The sequence below is a fragment of the Magallana gigas genome, chromosome 2 (assembly GCF_963853765.1).
Source record: "Magallana gigas chromosome 2, xbMagGiga1.1, whole genome shotgun sequence".
Taxonomy (NCBI): domain Eukaryota; kingdom Metazoa; phylum Mollusca; class Bivalvia; order Ostreida; family Ostreidae; genus Magallana; species Magallana gigas.
In genome coordinates, this window is record NC_088854.1 from 48,748,933 (window position 1) to 48,772,690 (window position 23,758).

Here is a 23,758-nt window from a genome sequence, read left to right on the forward strand (position 1 = left end):
TATTGCCAATCACATTATGAAATTAAACCCTTAGAATTCTTTTTGTGTCTTGTATCTGTTTAACATTATCTACTTGATTATTGGTATATCCCTCTATTTTTAGATTCGGTATGATAACAAAGTATATATATATACGTAGTGCCTTTAAGCAAAATATTTCCTATACTTGCAGAGTGTGTATAGATTTATTGGGACATTTTAAATCAGAATGCTTGATAAATGTCAGAAAAGAGGATTTGTACATTTAAAAGCAAGTGTCAAAACTGAATATCATTTGACGTAATTAATTAAAATTGTTTGGTGTATATCCTTTCCAAAACTGTTTTTCAATAGAGGTGCATTTTGCCGAAAAATCAATCTGACTTCGAAAATATATCAGGAAAGAGAATATTTGATGAGCTTTCATTCAAGGGCTATCTCGTTGCTGAACGAAAATATCGGCCGGATTTGTTAACATTGCCGCCTCTAGAAAATGCATTAGGGGACTACACCAATATTTAGTCATAAAAATATGTTGTGGTAAATGAAGACAATGGAATTGATGCGAAAAATACTCAATCTTTGCATATAATTTGACAATCATTTGATATTTACTGTGAGCATTTATTATCTAGAAATCTTATCTTGTGATACATGTAGTAGATATAAATGAAACGTAAAGTATCTACCAAAATACAATTCAAGAAAAATTACATTATCTTATGTTTTATGTTATAAAATTGATTTATTATTTATGACAATTTGAGATATGCAAATTCTAAAACTGATTTTAGTTAGACACTGAATTAAACTTTTTTATCACTGTTTATAATGTCTTTTAAACCAAACTCCTAATTTGTTGACACCCTGTCGTTGCAATACAAGTAAGAATAGAGCCCAACGTACATTTTCAATATGACATTTACAAGTTAATTTCCGTCCATATTTTACGAGACCCCCAATAATGAATACGCTGTCTTAACAATACATAACCGAAGGAAAAAACTGTATGGCCAATTTTTTTATATAAAAAACACTGCTAAAAATGAAAATCATTTTCTTCAGAAATAGCTGAGACTGAGGTTTGTTAAGATTAGAAAACTAAATCTTCATGATTATTATCATTTAGATCTTGTGTGACAGTATTTGCTTTCTTTTAAATTATGTTAAAGAGATGTTGAAAAAAGAGACCATTAAATCATGCAAAAGTGCTAAAAAAAGTAAAGGAGATAAATATAACCCTGTATGTAAGATCTGATTCAAAACTTCCTGGTTGTAATTTAGTGGTTGACAGATAAAACCTGGCCGAAACAGATATTTGCTTATCCCAGTTACTTAAAAGCTCATGACAACGTGAATCATGGTACAGTTAAACATCGTTAGAAGCATCACATGTTGTTTGTTTTGGATTATTCTTCTTGTTTCGATTACAGAAGGTATGTGACAATGAGACATTTAATATATTTAATTGCCGAAGCTCTTATTTTGTTGGTTCTTCCTTCTTATAAAAAGTGCGTTTGCACAAACTTAGGCACGACCATAAAAAAATCTTTATTTTTAAGATAATATTTAAGAGCCATTCTCTGTAAGCATTTAAACTTTTTCGGCACGCATAGAAACGGATTTTGCTGAAAATTTTCCAGAATGTAGACCTTATTAAATTATCTAAGATGCACATGCCAAATTGTCTATATACTGACCAGTTTCCATGGAAACTCGACCCAAACTTCATTTTTTATCAAAATAGGCCATTTTTACTGCAGTGTTATAAAAAAAAATGCGGCAAGCTCAATGTTTAACAAGCATAGAATTAAAATCATCAATCCCTAATCTATCTAAAAATGTAAAAACATAATGGGGAAGCTATCCTTATTATTGTGAAATAATAAGTCCAAAAATGATTACATTTTTGGAAAATGAATTATCTCCCTTTGCAAATTAGAACTCTTTTGTGCTGAGAGTTCAAAAGGAGAAGTGTTGAAACAGCATGTCAACAAAGTGGTTTTATCCCAAAATCATTAAAGATTTTATCCTTATTTTTGTTATGACCCATAGATATTATCATTGCACATGTAACATGAACCTCTATTAGTGTTTCTGAAATCCCATCCAATGCCATATCATGTTAACATGGTTAATGTAGTGCAGTTGGATATAATGGATCTTTGTTACTTCAGGTAGGCTATGTTATGCATATGAATTACTGAGAAAAATCATAAATTACAAATAAAATTACTAGTTATATTAATTACAATACCATGACTGGAACTTATTTTACATGCGTGTGTTATTAATCTTTCTTTCAATCTAAAATATATGAGTTGTTTCCCCCTTTTAGTACGTTCAATCCCTGCATGAAAACAAACAAGAAAAACAAAACACACAAGAAAACCAAACTAATTAAATCTGTGAGCAAAAAAAAAAAAATGTGTGCAAAGATATGGCTATTTATTATCAGACATATTCTGGTATTCTATTAATAATATGAAAAGTATCCCCTCCCTCACAACAAAAGCTTGGAAAATACACACGAAATCACATATGTATCATTTGAAAGTTAGAAAATTGATTGTTAAAACCAAACACTTTCACATATGCTTATATGTACATGTATTCATTTTTAAAATACATGTATTACAACTGTTTGTTGCATGTACATTTATGTAGAATGCATTCATATATGTAGGGGATATGTAGGGGATACAATCAACAGTTAGAGGTAGTTTCTAAATTTTTGGAGTAGAGAATTTTGTTACTTTCTTATAAGTTTCCTGCTAGCTATTAAGAAAGTTGAAACATGCCAAACTAACTTTTATGCTGTTTGAGGGGATTATTTTTCCAAGCATATAACTCACATCAATGAATAAAAATGCATGTAGGTATTGTATTGATAGGTATTGTTTTAAATTGGCTTGTGTTTACTGGTCTTTATGCCAGTAATTGTCATTGGGATATAGGGATAGGACTGTAAATATCAGATTCGCAGATCAAAAATTTGAGTATAAATAATTTGCCATTACACGCACTGATCTATAGGGGTGTCGGGAGTCAGGGTCACTTCCCCTGTTGTATTTAGAATTACAAATTTCATAAAGAGAACTAAAAAATGACAATGAATCCGGCCTACCCAGGAAAACACTTAAAAATCATGTTTATTAAAATGTATTGTGGGGTCCATTGTATTACATGTATGATAGGAGTTGCCTTAATTTACTTTTATTATCTATTGAAGTTCACATACCTTAAGATTTATAATTATTATAAACTTTTGAAATCAGCATCAAATTTTATGACATTTGGGATAAGTAATGAATTTATAGCTTACTTGATGAAAGTTATATTTTTTATCTGCTGAGAAATTATATTTCATGCATAACTTCTATGCTGAGTTCTATATAAATGAGCCATTCTGATTCAGCCAAAACTGTTAATTGGTATGAAACAATGAAAGGAATGAAATATTATGCATTAGAAAAGTAAACATAACTTTAAATACAAACTTGCTATTTGGATGAACATGTTTAAAAATTCTCTGCATTGGTAAATTGCAGGAATTGCATTTTTGTAAATAATGCATGTAAATTAATAGTTATAACATTATATCGGGTACTTGTATAATATAGATTGTGAAGTTTTAAAGAAAATAATTTGAAAATTCCTGATCCCTGATTACAGTTGATGCAGCCATGCAAATACTTTGATCTAAGGGGAATAGAGTGTTTCAAATACAGTTCTATTACAAGGACTTATTTGGTATTAAAAGTGTATATCTGGTAACTGAAAAATAATGTTGTATGCTGAGTAACAGTTTCCAGTTAAATTTTTAAGAGTTCTTTAAACTTTTCTTCAAACTGCATGGTTATAAGCATATGGGTTCATTTATGAATTAAAAATTCAAGTTGTTTGAGTGACTGAATTGGCATTTTAAGCAATGGAGAAATGGACACTACAACAATTGGGATTCTGACCAGCATATTTATAATTAGAAGTACTTTTATTTTTATTTTGCAGCTAAGAAAAATGTAAGCATTCATAAACATAGTATATACTTAATCAACATTAAGATCATTACTTACAAGTACATTTGCATGATTATATTTTTACATATATATATATACACTTGATTTTAAAAATTAATTAATTTCAGCATTCTCATCTTTATGCATTTTTTTAATTTATTAAATCTATAATTAAATAAAATACAGATGTATAATTTATTAGTGCTGCAACAATTACTTGAGGGATTGAAAAAGAATTAAGATGGCGAAGGATGTCATGATAATTTAATTTTATATTAGAATACTATTTAACTATAACTGGTATGAGTAATAATTACCATAATTATGTATTTGGATACCTTAATCATTAAATTATTTGAATGAAAAATTTAACATGAAGGAAGAGGTCAACTGTTTTTTTTCGCACTAAATGAATACATGTACATGTAGCATTATGATCTTTCTTACCATATAATAAGATACATGTATTACCATAGCAATCAGTTATGCAAACAAGAGGCCTGAGGGCCTCATGGCTCACCCAATCAACTGTAGCCATAACTGATGAAATTAGAACACTGTATCTTGACAAGTTAGTAAAGTAATTCAATCATGTTTTTAAAAAGATCTTTAAAAATTTCTGCGCATATTCTCATGTTAAACGTCTTTTTTTTTTCTTCGAAAAGAACATTTTGAATTTTTTCAATTTATTTCTATGTAAAAATTCACCCCCTCTGATTGTGGGCTTACCCTACTCCTAGGAATCATAATATGAACAAACTTGAGTCTATGCTCATACTTTTCATAAACAGAACTTTTTATGAAAAAATATGCAGTGACCTTGAATTGATTTCAAGGTCAAATGTTAAGATCATAGCAGATGTTTAGTCCTTTATCACTCCTCCCTGAAAAAGTGTGTTACCCGTATTCTAACAAATTTGAACCCCCTAAACTTCTGGATGATTTGTGCTAAGTTTGGTTAGAATTGGCTTAGTGGTTCTGGAGAAAAAGCTAAAATGTGGAAAGTTCACAGATGGATGGACAGACAGAGACAGATGCCCTACAAAAAGCTTTCAGCTCAGGTGAGCTAAAAACATAAGTTTGTTAAAATATGCTCTCCTTTTTTTCATTAAAATTTGGTAATCGTTACATAATGAAATGAGATACAAAGACATAAACTGTCTATTATACATAAAATTGAACGAAATTGTTTATCATGTTTCCATGGTAACGATTGTTTATATATCTTACCTAGATTCCATAATTTGTAAACCAATATTACAAATACATTCAATTTATTGCATATTTAAATATTCATATATTTTTTTCTCAAAAGGACATAATTTACACATATTTATGAACCATAGTAAGGGTTTTATGAAGTTTGAAAGTTGTAAAATATACACTTTTGTTACCATGGAAACAACAATTTTGAGGTAACTTCCCCATCATGTTTTGATTGTTTCTGATAACAGAAGTCCCATTCAATTCAGGATTGGTGTCGGTTTGCATCAACCTGTCCGCAAGAATTTACAGGGCATCACCAAAAATGCCTCATTTCTAGGTTTTTTACAAAGTCATAAACCAAGTACTTTTAAGCCCTTGGTACAATAAAGAAAAATAAATACTTTGATTTGATTAATGTATTGTTCAATAGTTAAGATGTGATGCTTTGAGAGTTTGATGAAGATTTATCACAAACTAATCTAATTGAAATTAATATTTAAGCTGAAAAAGCGTGTTCTTCAGTAAAAATCAAGACTATTTTGTGCTAAGAATGATGGGTATCTGTATCCATGGTAACGGAGTTGCCTAGCAACCAACTTTTGGTGTTTTTATAATAGGTTATTGATAATATGCATCATATTAAAATTTGAGAAAAATCGGTGACTATGCGTGCCGAACCTCCTATACAAGTGTTTAAATGCTTACAGAGAATGGCTCTTAACACTTCCTGCTCGAAGTGATATTTTTAGTGTGTTTACAAAACTGTTTTCTGTACTTCCTGGTTTAAAATAAAAGGTAATGATTTTACATTTTACTGAGAGTATTTTTTTTTTAGAAAAGTTCCGTTCTAAAAAAAAAGTGATTCGGTCAATCTACTAACATTTTCTGCTTAATTTTAGATTTGCACGAGCTCTTTCATACGTTGCACGAGCTTTCGCATTCGTTGCATGCGTATTTGTGCTCGCATCAAGTCTCTTCAAAATAGTGAACACGCGACCGAATGCGATCTAAATCATCACAGTGCAACGCACGGACATTAGTACGAACGTTTTACAACGTTTTGTGTACTCGCAAGAGTGATGCACGATATTTAAAGGTCGTAAGATGAATCGCAGTTGTTAATACGTGTATTGTTCGACCATGAGACTATTGCTCAACAAGTCTCGTGTTATCTTGCAACGTTTTACTATCATTGCACAATTATCAGTAATATGACATGATTTGCCACTATAGTCTGTCCCAAGATATCTTGGATTCACATTTTGCTTAATTGCTTGATATTTATAAACACTTCAGGGTTCAACGATGTTCATTCAAAAGTATAAAAAATTTCCAAGATTTCTCAGTCGAAACGCCCCCGTTAGCGTATCAGGTTTCAATACAATGCAAAAAATGTGATGTCTACGGAGATTTTGTATTGCAGCAAGCCCGGATGATAAAGTTGAAAAATTGCGCGATGTATTCCGAGTGTATTCCAAATGGAGTAAGGATGTAAACATTCCCCATTATAAATCTCCGTAAGGAATCTGTTTTCGTTCTTGTGAATTTTTCGGAGTGACAGTTGATATGGGTCAATGAAATTATCTTGGAAATTATCCCTTTCAACTATTACAAGTGCACTTCTTTCACAGGTATGTGTGTTTTTATTAAAACTCGTCCAAATGTGCTGCATAAATATCTTGGGACAGACTATAATATACCCTGTATAAGCATCTCTGTTTCAGACCACAATTCACGATAAACATTTATAGCATGATGGTGAGGGAAATATGAAGATTTTTTTCTCCAAGAAAAATCATATTTCCCCAGGTCATCGCCTATATGTTCGTGCGCCAATTTTATTCGGGGCTTTACACATCAGTTTGCGAACAATGAACAAAATGTGTTCTACAGTGTACGTCTATAATAATAACTGACACGGGAAAGTTGAATGTAATGGTGAAAAAGGGGAGGAGCTTCTCAATTAGTTTTTTTCAAAGCAAAGTCTTTCATTATCTGGAATTTATGTATAATTGGTTTTTTCAATCAGTTTTAAAGAAAATGTTAAGAAAGAAGTTAAAAAAAAATATGAACACAGAATAAACAAAAAAAAAGACAAAATAAAAGAAGAAAAAATATGGTTTAACATATTAAGTATTGATTGAATCAATTCATGTGTAAAGACTTAAGTGTAAATTCCCACGCTTGATCTAGTTGAAAAGAAATTTGGTATACATATTAATATCCAGGTCAGGTTTCATTTTGGACAGCGTTATACACCTTGGACCAAGGAAAATTCCAATTATTTGAAGTTTCCGGTTTTTTTCATGGCAGAGGTTGCACATACTGAGGAGAAATTTAATAAACTGATTTATTATTATAATATCTAGGCCTAGTTAGATTTTTGGTGATATCGAGCAGAGGTATGCCCTTGGAAGTAGCAATAATTCCAATTATTTGCAGTTTCCGTTCATTTTCTCCGCAGAGGCTGCATTTAATGAAGTTCAAGTTTAGTTTTAGATACGATCGAATGATTTTCGACAGAGTTATGAGCCTTAAACGTAGATAATTTCAATTACTTGCAGTCTCCGTTCATTTCCTTTGCAGAGGTTTCCAAGGGAGGGGGACATAACTATTTCACAAACATCTCTTGTTGATGCAAGTATCAAAGACCTTTTCAATTAATCAAGAGCACTGGTATCTCATTAAACTGATAAATATAAATTCATTTGTATAATCATCATGATAATGAATATATTATGGGATGTACTTGATAACGAGAAAAATGTGTTACTATTAAAATGAATACAAAGACATGTTTTAATTGAAACATTCTATGTTCCATCTACTTACTTGACTGACAGAGATGTACTTATACATTATGTAATCCAAGCCGGATTCTTTGGGTCATGGTTTTAAATACATTGACGGGAGCTTACAGATCACAGATTTTATTTATCTAGCCACAGACCGTCTGAAATATTAGTAATAATTTTATCATAATACCAATACATCCATAAGTGACGCAAGAACCTTTAATGTATACATGTATATTTGCTAACAGGGCCTGATAAAAAACCAATGGTTCATTTGATGTACAGGAATGTTTAATTTGTTCTTGAGCTACAATTTATGTTCCTTATAGAACTGCTATAGGCGTCAAAATATCCCCAAAAGTTAGATTTAACGAGGCCGAGTACAGAACGAGTACGCACGCTTTCGCGCAGCGTTTCATTTGTATTGTGACGTCATCTTTTTGCTTTGTTGACGCCATGGCGGGATAGTTTCAACTGCAGATATTCAGCGAAATTTGTTGAAAATAGCTCGTTTGATGTGTAAAATTGATATTATATTGTGGAACAAACATAAATGTCTCGAAGTATAAGCTATATTTGGGCTCGGGTCGAAAACGTGAAGAGGGTTCAGCAAGCCTAACCCTCTGTCACGTTTTTTTCTTAACCCGCCTAAATATCGCTTACTTCATTTATTTCAAGACATTAACCATGTATTTTATATTAATTACCCTTAAAATGTGATGTTATATATTTATTTATTACTTAAATATGTCTTAATGTTTTAACTTTGATAAGACCCCTGGAACAAACCAGGAGGTAAAAGGTTTTTTTTATTTGACAATTTGATGCCTTTTAGCAATAACTTTAATATGTAGAACAGAAAAAGAAATCCCTAGGGCAAAAGTTTAAAAAATGTGCAAATTTGGTACATTTCAAGCAAAATCCCATAGGGTCCTATGTAAAAAATTAACAAACTTTGAGATGACCCCTTAAACAAACCGTGTGGTAAATGTCTTATTTTTTTTTATCTTAAAATAATAATTATATCAGTAGAAATTCATGTAAAAAATTTCATTCAAAAATCTAGGGCAGAAAAAATTAGACCCGGCCTCGTTAATGCAAACAAGATTAAAAGGTTTATTCTGGGATCTACTGTCAAATAACAAGTTATCTTGATTTGTTATACAAATGCTACAGCACCACACCATTAAGTTGATAGGGAGGTAAATATTAAATTAAGAATGCAACGTCATAAGTAGGAAGTTTTAACGTTGTAGATGTGGTATTAGCTCTTCATTATCATTTTAAATATCTAAAATCATCATGAAGATAAAACAGATATTTTGATATATTATTCATATTTGCAGACACATCAATCTGTTAAAAAATGTTATCATACGCATTGGATTGTTTTACTATTTGAAATATGTATTATAAACATGGCAACATGTAACTTTTCATTAAGTGCAAACTTGCAGCACCCATTTTTGCATTGCATTTTCAAGACATCAACTTTAAATAAATTCTGATTCGATGTGAAATAAATGAGACATTATGACATATTGTTACGCACAATTGAAAATAGAAACCTGTGTTGGGCCTCTGATGAGAGACAGACCCTAGAATACCTCCTAAATGTGCCCAAAACACTGATTCAGATTTCTAGTCTTCATCCGTCGGCCAGGTGGCAATTATTTTTACACGACATTTTTATACAATGGTGGAAATTGTCGACAAAGTATGCAGGCAATATACAAAAGCCGACCGTATATTTAAGGTCTTCCGTTTTCCAACGGAAGACCTTATTGTTTTCGTTCGGTTTCTTTTTCCCTATTATTAGGGTCTTCCGTTTCCAACGGAAGACCCTCTTGTTATTCTACGGTTTCTTTTTATTATTATTCTATATTTTTCCTCTGACATTTTTCGAGAGCTATAGCTCAAAAATTATTTAATCGATTTTCACAAAATTTACAGGACTGATAGAACATGACACGTGCTTGCGAAAATAAAATTTTGAGCTGATGACGTCACTTCCGGTTTGAGATTTTGAAGATTTTGTGAATTTTTAAGGACCATTTTGTCCACGTAACTCCTCCGAAACTAAAGGGTATAGAAACGTGAAACTTTCAGGAATATGTAGATGTATGTCTGTAGATGATCCTCTGTATTTGACATTGTGGAAAATGCGCACGGCGCCGAAGCTCGCCCAAGGTCAAAAATTGGCACCAAAATTTTTGGCAAAATTTTAACACGTTTTGCAAAATATCTTTTAACCTGTAGATAATTTGTTAAAACATGTAATGCAAAAGTTGTTAAGATTTACACGAGCTTTTGTTTTGTTTTGATTAAAAGGGGCTGGCCCCTTTAATTAGGGGCCAGGAGGGCTCTAAAGTCTTTTAATTTTAACTCTTTACTGAGCAATAATTTGTCATTAATTATGAAGCAAAAATGTTTATTGTACAGCTGTTTATCTACACAGTTCCTTATTTTAAACATTTGTTACCTAATTAGGGGTTTCAAGGGGCCAGAAGACCATAACTTTGATCATTAATATCTTGAAAAGGAGAAATATTTTGAAAGGCAATGTTGAACAAAAGTTGCTTAAAATAATGTTCTTTAGAACATGGTTCTTTAAAATTTATGGTTTGTGGCCCTTGTAAGGAGTTTAAGGGTCGGCCCCTAAAACACTGTTGTTCAGATATCTCCAAATCGGTCAACAATTTCTGAACACTTATTAAACAAAATATGTTTATATTTATAAGATCTTTTATTTAATATGAAGAAAAAGGGACTGGCCCCTCAAATTAAGGGCCAAGAGCGCTCTAAATTCTTTATATAATAACTCTTTACTGAAAAATAATTTGTTATTAATTATAGAAGCAAAAATGTTCATTGTACAGCTGTTCATCTATACTGGACCATACTAAAGTCATATGTTACATAATTAGGGGTTTCAAGGGGCCAGAAGTCCAAAATTTTGAACCATATTATCTTGAAAAGGAGAAATATTTTGAAAAACATTGTATAGCAAAAGTTGATGAAAATAATGTTGTTAACAATGTGATACCTAAAATTTTTCGTTGGTAGGCCCAGTAAGGAGTTGAAGGGTCGGCCCCTAAAACACAGTTGTTCCGATATCTCTATAACGGTTAACAATTCGTGAACACTTGTTGAACAAAATATGTTTATATTTGCGAGACCTTTAATTTGATATCAAGAAAAAGGGGCTGACCCCTCAAATTAGGGGCCAGGATGGCTACAAAGTCTTTTTATAGTAACCTTTTTTAGAGCGATATTTTGTTATTAATCATAAAAACAAAAATAAAAGCTTATTAAGATAAATGTAAAACTGAAATCCGTTTTACAATCGGCCGATGCATTATAGAGATATAGGTGTTTAAAAATTGACTTTTCTGGAAATTTTGATTCCACATTCTTGGTAAAGAAAATTTTATGTTCATAGTTAAATTAACTCGTATCTAAAATAATTCGATAATTATTAAATCGTACTTAAACACATTCGGATTTGTATTTGCTAAGTCGTTCTTGAAATTGATAATGTTATTGCTAATTCGTACCTAGAATCATTTTGATTTTGTGAACTCGTACCAAAAATAATTCGATTTTTTTTCTTTTTGTTTTATTAACTTATGTTTATTGGTTTAAGAACTCTGCTTCTTAGAGAAAGTTTTAGCTTTACTTTCGACATTATCGGAAGACCCACTCGTTGCTTTGCAACGAGCTTTGCTCTAGTTATTATTTTTTTTTTCTTACAAAATTTGTGCAGGCGATTTCTCGGAAATGGCTAAACCGATTTTCGTGAAACTTTCAGATCTATTAGATATTAGTCCGAACTTAATATACATTTTTTTTATTTTGATGACGTCATTTCCGTTGTTAAGAAAATGACGTTTTAGCGATTTTCAGAGGGTCGGCTTGTCCAGAGATCTCCTCCTAAACGGTAAAAGATATTGAGTTCAAACTTTCAGGGAATGTAGACAAGAGATTGTAGATGTGCAATTTGGCATTCATATTTGTCATGCTCAAAAGGCGTTAAAGCTCGCCTGGTCCCGAAAATTGAGACTAAAAAAACGTCATAATTTTTCATGGTTTTCTTAGTTTATCTCTTTTCTGAAAAATATTTTGTTAACACATGTAATGCAAAAAAGGTTTATATTTACAAGACCTTTCATTTGATATCGGTAACAAGCGGCTGGCCCCTAAAATTAGGGGACCGAAGGGCTCTAAAGTCTTTCACCTGTAGCCCTTTACTGAGGGATATTTTGTGAACAGTTATAGAAGCAAATATGTTTATCTCACAGTTATGTATCCAAGCAATGTAATGATTTTATCATGTGTTACGTAATTAGGGGTTTTTAGGGGCCAAAAGTCCAGAGTTTTGATTACATATATCTCAGAAAGGAAAACTATTTTGAAATGCAGTACAGAAGAAAAGATGCTCAGAATGATGTATTAAATCATATGCAGTTTTCAAAATTTCGTTAAACGGCCCCTATAAGGAGTTAAGGGATCGGCCCCTAAAATGTTCTTTCCCATTTATCTCAAGAACGGTAACGAATTTCTAAACAGTTGTTGAACAAAATGTGTTGAGATTTAAATGACCTTTTATTTGATATGAAGAAAAAGGGGCTGGCCCCTAAAATTAGGGGACTAAAGGGCTCTAAAGTCTTTTATTTGTAGCCCTTTACTGAGGGATATTTTGTGAACGGTTATAGAAGCAAATATGTTTATCTCACAGTTATGTATCCAAGCAATGTAATGATTTTATCATGTGTTACGTAATTAGGGGTTTTTAGGGGCCAAAAGTCCAGAATTTTGATTACATATTTCTCAGAAAGGATAACTATTTTGAAATGCAGTACAGAAGAAAAGATGCTCAGAATGATGTATTAAATCATATGCAGTTTTCAAAATTTCGTAAAACGGCCCCTATAAGGAGTTAAGGGATCGGCCCCTAAAATGTTCTTTCCCATTTATCTCAAGAACGGTAACGAATTTCTAAACAGTTGTTGAACAAAATGTGTTGAGATTTAAATGACCTTTTATTTGATATGAAGAAAAAGGGGCTGGCCCCTAAAATTAGGGGACCAAAGGGCTCTAAAGTCTTTTATTTGTAGCCCTTTACTGAGGGATATTTTGTGAACGGTTATAGAAGCAAATATGTTTATCTCACAGTTATGTATCCAAGCAATGTAATGATTTTATCATGTGTTACGTAATTAGGGGTTTTTAGGGACCAAAAGTCCAGAATTTGGATCACATATATCTCAAAAAGGAAAAATATTTTGAAATGCAGTATAGAAGAAAAGATGCTCAGAATGATGTATTAAATCATATGCAGTTTTCAAAATTTCGTTAAACGGCCCCTATAAGGAGTTAAGGGATCGGCCCCTAAAATGTTCTTTCCCATATATCTCAAGAACGGTAACGAATTTCTAAACAGTTGTTGAACAAAATGTGTTGAGATTTATATGACCTTTTATTTGATATGAAGAAAAAGGGGCTGGCCCCTAAAATTAGGGGACCAAAGGGCTCTAAAGTCTTTTATTTGTAGCCCTTTACTGAGGGATATTTTGTGAACGGTTATAGAAGCAAATATGTTTATCTCACAGTTATGTATCCAAGCAATGTAATGATTTTATCATGTGTTACGTAATTAGGGGTTTTTAGGGACCAAAAGTCCAGAATTTGGATCACATATATCTCAAAAAGGAAAAATATTTTGAAATGCAGTACAGAAGAAAAGATGCTCAGAATGATGTATTAAATCATATGCAGTTTTCAAAATTTCGTTAAACGGCCCCCATAAGGAGTTAAGGGATCGGCCCCTAAAATGTTCTTTCCCATATATCTCAAGAACGGTAACGAATTTCTAAACAGTTGTTGAACAAAATGTGTTGAGATTTAAATGACCTTTTATTTGATATGAAGAAAAAGGGGCTGGCCCCTAAAATTAGGGGACCAAAGGGCTCTAAAGTCTTTTATTTGTAGCCCTTTACTGAGGGATATTTTGTGAACGGTTATAGAAGCAAATATGTTTATCTCACAGTTATGTATCCAAGCAATCTAATGATTTTATCATGTGTTAAGTAATTAGGGGTTTTTAGGGACCAAAAGTCCAGAATTTTGATCACATATATCTCAAAAAGGAAAAATATTTTGAAATGCAGTATAGAAGAAAAGATGCTCAAAATGATGTACTTTACAAAATGCAACCTTCAAAATTTGGTTTTGTGGCTCCAATAAGGAGATAAGGGACTGGCCCCTAAAACTTTTTTTTCTCAGATATCTCAGGAACGGTGACGCATTTCAAAACATTTGTTGAACAAAGCTCTTATCCCTGAAACAAAATAGTATCTGGCCCTTAGAATTTAGACCCTGTTTTTCTATTCTAAATCATGTTTAGCTGTTTAAAAATAGCAAATTCAAGATCGAACATATCTCTCAAATTCTAAACCAGACGGAAGACCTCCTCGTTGCTCGCAACGAGATCGTGTCTAGTTTGTTCTTATTTTCGAAAAATAAGTGCAAAGAAAGTGTGTTGTAATCATACTTATCCTTGAACAATTTCTTACATTCGGTTCGTTTATGAACTTCAACAGCATTACCTTTTATGAATTCAGGTACAAGAAATTAAAGAATATATTACGGTTTGATTAATACATGCAGTTGTGTTTTTAAAACGCTTATATTCTCTTACATTTTAATGTTGACCTTCATCAAACAGTAAAGTTTTTTTTTTTTTTTTTTTTACAAAAATCCCCTTGCAGTAGGAGTTGAAAAGAGCAGGTAAAACATAAGAGAAAATAACAAACTATAATAAGTTATAAATTATGTTGTAGTATATAATCAAAACACGACTGTCTATGGATATGAAGGAGATACAGTAATATTGAGCTGTCCACTAGCACCACCACCTGTGTCAAGCAGAACAACGTGGAGAGGTCCACCATCAGCCACAGTGTATTTTTACAATACCGACAAAAATCCATCTATTGACAGAGGGGAGCGTCTGTCTGTGATACCAAACACAGCTTCAGGTGCATATAATCTTCGGATCACAAACCTTACCATAGGGGTTGATGTTGGAATGTTTAGCTGTGAAGTCAATACAAATCCCATTCAACAACATTTCATAAACTTAAAACTTCATAGTAAGTATATCAATTTATTTTAAGTTTGCAACATTTTTTTTTCATAACATGAACAATTTTTTTTTTAAATTCAATAGCGTCAGGTAGTAAGTTCAAAAATACGAAAAACGGAGCAAATGATTTTAACAATTGCTTGTAAACATAAACATGATTTCATTTTATAGAAATATTTTGTATTGTCACTCATAAAAAAAAATTCGGCGATTTGCTATAATGTAGACAAGCAATGGAATATCGAGCATGATTATTTGTATTTGTTAAACCTGATGCATTATAAACATTTATATCAAAAATTAGGCTTGTTTTTGCTCATAGCTCTCTGAATGCTGTACCAGTTCGGTTACTGTCTTCAATAGTTCCGTTTTCAAATATCATGTTTTCAATGTGGCAGATGTTGAATTTATTCATATACACCTAACTTCGATTCAAACCAAAACAGCATCCATATTTTCATGATGTTGATTTTAGATTCACGAAAAATATATATGGACATAAAAGGTTTACATTACAAATAGATGCATTGTGTTTAATGAAATAAATTGCGAAGACATTTGTAATGATTTTATTAAAAGCAATCAATTTAAAATTACTGTCAATTTAAAATTAATATCATTTATAAAGTCAAATTTGTTTATGTTGCTTTATTTTTGTGGTTTTAAATAAGTGAAACATTTCTTTTATAGCAAATCAATAAAGAAGAATACTGATGAACTATTTTTTTCCATATACTCTTTTTCTAATTAAAAGATAACTTTAATAATCGTGGATTTCTGCACAAAGAATAACAGAATTGGCTAAGATTAAAATCCACTTTGATAGAAGGAAGGAATTAACTTTTATATTAAAAAACGTTAACTAAATTTTCAAAACTGAATTAATTTACTTTTTTAAAAACTGATTTACTTCAAAGTGATTGCAAACGTTTGTAAAAAAGTGTAAAAGAAAAATGTAAACAAAGATCATGAAGGGGAATAAACATCTTTTGAAGTGAACAAGAATTAATAACTCATGTTCATACTTCTCTCAGATTTTAGACACTACACTTCAAACATTAAAGTAAATTGTATTTTTTTTGCCAATAACACTTGTTTTAAAAACCTTAATATGAATATCAAACACGATATGAAAGCGTACTTTAATTTTTGGGTTAATACATGCTCAAATTAATTTTCTAAATACATTAATCTTTATTTTATGAAAAAGGCATGTAGATTGATATAATTGTTTTGCTTTTCAGTTCAGCAATATCTCAATCTGACAGGATCTTCAGAGTATGCATTTCTTGGAAAGGCATTCACTTGGACTTGTGCACTTTCAAAACCCAAAGAAATAAGCACAAATTATGTTTTATTTAAAAGAAACGCTATTACTGTATGTGCTGGCATTGGATATATTAACGGAGTTTGTCGAATCGACAGTTATATATCTAATTATACCTATAAATGTTTGTCGGAAAATATCTACTCTTTGAAAATACCAGCAGACAACATGACAAAAGATGAAAATAATTCACAATGGCATTGTGAATCTATCGCTAATTCCAGCTACAGAAGTTCAACCATCTTACTAAAAATTGCAAGTACGTTAAATTTTAAATTATTAAAACATTTCTAGTGTTATAAAAAGCCTAAATGGCGTTTTATTTTATTATATTTTGTTAAATCTATTTTTACAAAAACAACGAATTAATGTACCATAAACTGAATTATGATTATGTCACAGACAACAGGGGAAATTCTCAAGAAAATTCCATCTGCAATTCATGTAAAAAAAAAAACAACCCTCACACTAATTAGGGTTTTCCGTTTTCAAAGGAAGACCCTCTTGTTAATCTTCGGTTTCATTTTAGGGTCTTCCGTGTCCAACGAAAGACCCTCTTGTTATTCTATTGTTTCTTTTTATTAAGGTCTTCCGTTTCCAACGGAAGACCTTCTTGTTTTCGTTCGGTTTCTTTTTCTTCGCTATTTTTCTTTTTTTTCCAACAAATTTTGTGCACGCGATTTCTCAAAAACGACTCAACCGATTTTCATTAAACTTTCAGATATGATAGATACTGATCTAAACTTCATACGTAATTTTTTGTTGTGATGACATCATTTCCGCTTTTGAGATTTTGACGTTTAAGCGATTTTCAAAGGGTCGGCTTCCCCTGGGATCTTCTCCTTAACGATTGAAGATATTGAGTTCAAACTTTTAGGGATTGTAGTCGAAAGATTGTAGATGTGTCGTTAGGCATTCGTTTTTGTCTGACTCAAAAGGCGCTGAAGCTTGCCTGGACCCGAAAATTGAGAATAAACAAATCGTTATTTTTTCTAGTTTTCTTTGTTTATCTCTTTTCTGAAAAATATTTTGTAAAGACATGTTATTTTAATTGCGTTTAGATTTAAATTAACTTTTTATTTGATATCAAGAAAAAAGGGCCGGCCCCTCAAATTAGGGAACCAAAGGACTTTAAAGTCTTTCATCTGTAGCCCTTTACTGAGGGATATTTTGTGAAAAGTCATAAAAGCAAATACAGCAAAACTCGAATATAACGAACACGGATATAACGAATTTACGGCTATAACGAAGTAATTTTTAGACCCCCGCTGGCAAAATTTTAACGTGTTTTATCATTTTATAAAGAATTGTTTTCATTTCAAATTTCATTGAAGAAACATGCAATTTTAAGATGCATATATAAATTACTCAAATTCAAATAGTATACCGATTTTTTTAAAAAATTTAAAATGAAATGGTTATATTTACATTTTTTGTAAATGACGGTAATACTAATTTTATTACTTACGATAGTTTAGAAAACTGTAAGCCGGAAAAACCCTTAACTATTTTATAACGAATTCGCTATAATATTTCTTACGAATTCGTTATATACGTAAAGCGAATTACAGCTATAACGAAGTTTTTTCTATGGTCCCTTGAAATTCGTTATAATCGAGTTTTGCTGTATGTTTATCTTAAAATTATGTATCTAAGCAATGTAATGATTTCATCATGTGTTACGTAATTAGGGAATTTTAGGGGCCAACAATCCGAAATTTGATCTCCCAAATTTCAGAAAGGAAAAATAATTTGAAATGCAATATCGAAGAAAAAATGCTAAAAATTATGTACTAAATAATATGCAATCTTCATAATTTCGTTAAACAGCCCCTATAAGGAGATAAGGGATCGGCCCCTAAAACGTTCTTTACCATTTATCTCAAGAACGGTAACGAATTTCTAAACACTTGTTGAACAAAATGTGTTAGAAATTAACACTTTGTGTGCTGACTTGTTTTACGGCAACTTATGTCCCAGTACTGAGTTGTTTAAGAACATCAGCAAATTTAGTAGCATATCGTATTTAACATGAAGTTATTTTAGTAATTGTTAACTTACGCTGTTGAAATTTGTCACAAATATTGTTTGATATCAGCTCTCTCTGACTCAAATTAATCAAGATGGATTTTTACATTTATGCCCATTTATCAAATCTCTCTCTCTCTCTCTCTCTCTCTCTCTCTCTCTCTCTCTCTCTCTCTCTCTCTCTCATGAGACTCAGATAGTGATTCATGCATGTGATGATTAAGTATAATTATGTTGTAAGGAACGATATGAATATAAAAGAAAGAAGTAAGAATTTACACGGATATGAAGAGAGTATTTCGACATAGAATTTAGTTCGATATATCTTAAGTTTTCCTGGCTTTTATACGATTTTGATATTTTAAATGCCAGAAAAAGGTCAGAAACGACGCCAATACAAAACTGGAAAGTCACTGCCCCCAAGTGGATATTTCTTAAGATATTTAGTGAGCAGTTCCTGTATTAGGGAAAACAGGGAAGAGTTTAATTCAAAATAGAAACATATACTTGGGAAAATCAGAAAAATACTGAGAAATCCGTTTATTTTTACACTCATATAGTATACACTAAGGAAATTATATGGGTATTCCAATTCAATTGCAACATACTTAGTACTATATTTGCCTTTTAAAATTCTTGTGAGAAAAAAACATCTATTATCTTGAAGGGGTGGGGTGGGGTGGGGGTGGGTGTTGGAATTGCATCAATGAACATATGCATAAAGCCAAGGACACACGTAAAGTTTCTCATTTTAATATTTTTTGGAATGTGCACGAGAGTTTAAGAAAATTCACTAATTGAAATATTTTTGAAATTTCCAATTTGAGGACCACGTTAAACCGAAACAACGTGTTCAAGGAAATTGTGTACTAAAGTTGCTGTACCCCTTTTTGTGGGGTTTTATTTATGGTTCAAGTTTTTCTCACTTAGTCAAGGCTTGAAAATGTGTGTTTAGAATTTATATATACATACTGTGTCATTTTTAATCTTAAGTAACGTCCATTGATATTTTTGAGCAAACCTTTTCCTATTCATCTTTAAAATTCGAAAATACATGTGTTAATTTTGATGCATTTGACATAGATATTTGGTTACTTTAGATAAAAAAGGAATAGCTATATGAATTATCTAAATAGTTACTTGCTAATCAAATTAAACAATTTAAGAGATGAATATTCCCACAGCTAATCTATATAGAGAAAAATCTCTCACATGAAAATGCGAAGAAGCTATTTTAAGTAGTACATGTATTTTCAATCGATTGCATAGAATAACAATAATCCCCTTCAAATCTCTCTCTCTCTCTCTCTCTCTCTCTCTCTCTCTCTCTCTCAATAAAAGCCAGGCCCCGAGGTTATAAAACTTTTTTGAGTACGATCTCGTACTCCAATTCGTACTCCGTGCTCCAAATCGTACTCCTACTCAAGATATCGAGGTTATAAAACTTTTTCATACTCCTACTCGTACTCCGGCTGAGTACAAAAATGCGATTTTCTGAGTAAGCTTTGAAGCTTCATACTGTAACATTGCTGTATTATACGCTCTAATTTAATCATATTTACATGTATATGAATTAAAATGGAAATACCATTTTATTAATGACATATCTAGATATAAAGGAGGTGAATTTAAGAGTAAGGGCGAACTGCAACCAAGATTATCAAAATAACCTTTAGATAGTTTGCTTCATTAATTAATGTACATATACATGTATAACTACGTACAAAATACTACCGTTGAATAGCTCGACTTTTTAAGAATTCTGTTTTTGTCAAATACGACCCATACACCCCATCATTTAAAACAAAGAATTCAATGTACATGTATCGTTATTAATCAATTTCAATCAGATGTACTTGCTGGGTCCATTTTTTGATTATAGTGAAAATGTAGGTTAGTTCTAAACATTACAAAGGATGGGGGATACATAAAAGTCTAACGCTTTCTATTACTTACTTATTAATCAATTATCATTTAAGTTGCATGCCACAAAACTTGGAAAGGGAAACATTTTATAGAATAAGCGGTAAATCAGTGGCGGAGTAAAGGAGGTCGCACCCGGCGTCCCCCCCCCCCCCCACAGCCCTAAAAAAATTGTCCAAATAAAGTTAAATCATACTCCTTCTGGCAAAGAAAATGTACAACTTGCGAGTCTTAATTATCTTTTTTTTTTAACTTGGGGGATTTCTCTACATTAGACTGTTTCAATGGTGCAATATGAAGAAAACGCGTGTGTTCAATGGTGTAACTAAAAAAAACCAGGAAAAAACATTTTGGTTACGCTGTCCTTGGGTTCAAATATGACCAGTCACCCATATACCCACCTTTAAGTAATTGGTTATACTAACTAGTGTTTTAACGACTCTTCCATTGTTATTATAATATAAGCTGGTATATGTAGTTACATGTATCTTTTATTAAAACTTCATTAATTTACATTGTCCCATTGAACTTGGTTTTTAAACTGATTAATTTACAGTCATTCGAAAGAAAAAAAATAAAAGGATATGTTTCTTGGATTTCTACAAGACAGAGGAATTTGATGACTGTAGGTCTTAAATCTACAAACCTTTAAAAATTGTAAATAATTTTATTACTTTAAGTATACCGGTAATCACGAGAAGAAATATCTCAAACGTCTATTTAAAGACTTCCTTTTTACCCTACAAAATCTCTAGAATCCTGGAGCTTCCGGGCCGGCATTGCCCCCTGGGTCAAAAACAGGACTTTGCCCTGGACCATCTGGAGGCCACAAAGCGGCCTCTCCAGACTCCCTGTCTTATACTTACGTCCCCTCTAACTTCACATTCTGGATCTACCCCTAGAACTAAATATTTTTAAGAAGAGTTGGTGTTGGTGTGTGTGAGTGGGGGGAGGGGGGGGGGGCGGCGAATCCTACTTCCTATGGTTTATCTATACGATTGTTGTTGGGTTTTTTTTATTTTCATAAAACAGTTACTGTCTGCATGTGGAAAATATTGGCTTATAAATCGCCTTTCCTCTGTAGTGTCAAAAACGCTGTGAAATTTAGAGTAATTTTGAACAAGGTTCAATTCTTTTTATCTCGAAATATCGATAATAAAAACTTATTTTGAAAGTTAACAAAAAGCAATCTTACTTGGAAATGTAGAAAGTAATCAAGAATCAGCAGTAAGCAATTAAAACGCATGTTAAAGGGCGTTAGATGTAAACATAAAGATAATATTTCGAATTTTTAAGTTTTGTATTGGCAATATTTTTAAAATTATGACGTACATATTTGGCTTCCTAGGTGACCATATACTACATGTAGCTGCAGAGATCTAGATGTGTTCTTTGTCTAATATAGACCGCAACTTCTTTTTAATTTTACTGCGGGAAGGTAGAGTATCCATTCCGAACCATCTACCAGTAATTGATTTTTATTTTCCAAATATTAAAGAAATTTTACCATGGAACATCACCTACCTTACGATCTTTATTATTTACTTCGAATTAAAAAATCGAGAGCATAGACATGTCTAAGTATACGTAAGGTGAAATGCATTGTTTGGTTTAACATTTGATTATAAACGCTCGAATATAAGGATGGTGGGTCCCGGTGACCCCATAGTCTTAAGTATTATATTAGTATCTTTCTACAAATAAAATTTGGTGTTATGACATTAAATTTTATTCTTAAATACACAGTTATGGAAAAACATTAAGTATGATCGACGTATATATTCTGCTTGAGAATTCGGGTAATTTAAAGTTAATTAAAAGCTTGTTTATGTAAAAAGAAAAAAAAGAAAAAAAAGATAACACTTAAATTAATCATAACCCGCATGATAAAAGCTAGAATTTATGAGAGAGAGAGAGAGAGAGAGAGAGAGAGAGAGAGAGAGAGAGAGAGATTTGAAGGGGATTATTGTTATTCTATGCAATCGATTGAAAACACATGTACTACTTAAAATAGCTTCTTCGCATTTTCATGTGAGATATTTTTCTCTATATAGCTTAGCTGTGGGAATATTCATCTCTTAAATTGTTTAATTTTATTAGCAAGTAACTATTTAGATAATTCATATAGCTATTCCTTTTTTATCTAAAGTAACCAAATATCTATGTCAAATGCATCAAAATTAACACATGTATTTCGAATTTTAAAGATGAATAGGAAAAGGCTTGCTCAAAAATATCAATGGACGTTACTTAAAATTAAAAATGACACAGTATGTATATATAAATTCTAAACACACATTTTCAAGCCTTGACTAAGTGAGAAAAACTTGAACCATAAATAAAACCCCACAAAAAGGGGTACAGCAACTTTAGTTCACAATTTCCTTGAATACGTTGTTTCGGTTTAACGTGGTCCTCAAATTGGAAATTTCAAAAATATTTCAATTAGTGAATTTTCTTAAACTCTCGTGCACATTCCCAAAAATTTAAAATGAGAAACTTTACGTGTGTCCTTGGCCTTTGGCATATGTTCATTGATGCAATTCCAACACCCACCCCCACCCCACCCCTTCAAGATATTAGATGTTTTTTTCTCACAAGAATTTTAAAAGGCAAATATAGTACTAAGTATGTTGCAATTAAATTGGAATACCCATATAATTTCCTTTATGTATACTATATGAGTGTAAAAATAAACGGATTTCTCAGTATTTTTGTGATTTTCCCAAGTATATGTTTCTATTTTTGAATTAAACTCTTCCCTGTTTTCCCTAATACAGGAACTGCATGCTCACTAAATATCTTAAGAGATATCCATTTGGGGGCAGTGACTTTCCAGTTTTATATTGGCGTCGTTTCTGACCTTTTCCTAGCATGTAAAATATCAAAATCGTATAAAAGCCAGGAAAACTTAAGATATATCGAACTAAATTCTATGTTGAAATACTCTCTTCATATCCGTGTAAATTCTTACTTCTTTCTTTTATATTCATATCGTTCCTTACAACATAATTATACTTAATCATCACATGCATGAATCACTATCTGAGTCTCATGAGAGAGAGAGAGAGAGAGAGAGAGAGAGAGAGAGAGAGAGAGAGAGAGAGAGAGTGATTTGACATAAACACAATTTGTTGATAATTTTACCAATTACACTGGATTTATCGTCTCTGTTGCTCAAAAATTCATAAGTTATACATGCAGACACATATCCATGCTTGCAGATTGAGAAGGTAATATGTACATGTACATGTGTTACATTTTGTTAATAAATAATTAATCTGAATACATGTACAGTTTGCCTACATGCCAGGACTATTTACATGAATTACCG

General features: G+C 31.7%; 1 protein-coding gene across 3 annotated transcripts in view; it reads left to right on the forward strand.

The window, feature by feature from the left end:
* The first annotated feature begins 1,238 nt into the window (after nucleotides 1–1,238).
* LOC105325654 (neural cell adhesion molecule 1) overlaps nucleotides 1,239–23,758 on the forward strand; it is a 262,905-nt gene continuing 240,385 nt past the window's right edge. For 2 of the 3 annotated variants that reach the window (XM_066076978.1, XM_066076977.1), the window contains exons 1-3: nucleotides 1,239–1,415; nucleotides 14,842–15,153; nucleotides 16,391–16,732. In XM_066076978.1, the coding sequence (XP_065933050.1) occupies nucleotides 1,340–1,415; nucleotides 14,842–15,153; nucleotides 16,391–16,732 (730 nt within the window). In that variant the 5' untranslated portion in view covers nucleotides 1,239–1,339. The remainder of the gene's footprint in view (nucleotides 1,416–14,841; nucleotides 15,154–16,390; nucleotides 16,733–23,758) is intronic. The other variant, XM_066076975.1, reaches the window with a different exon arrangement.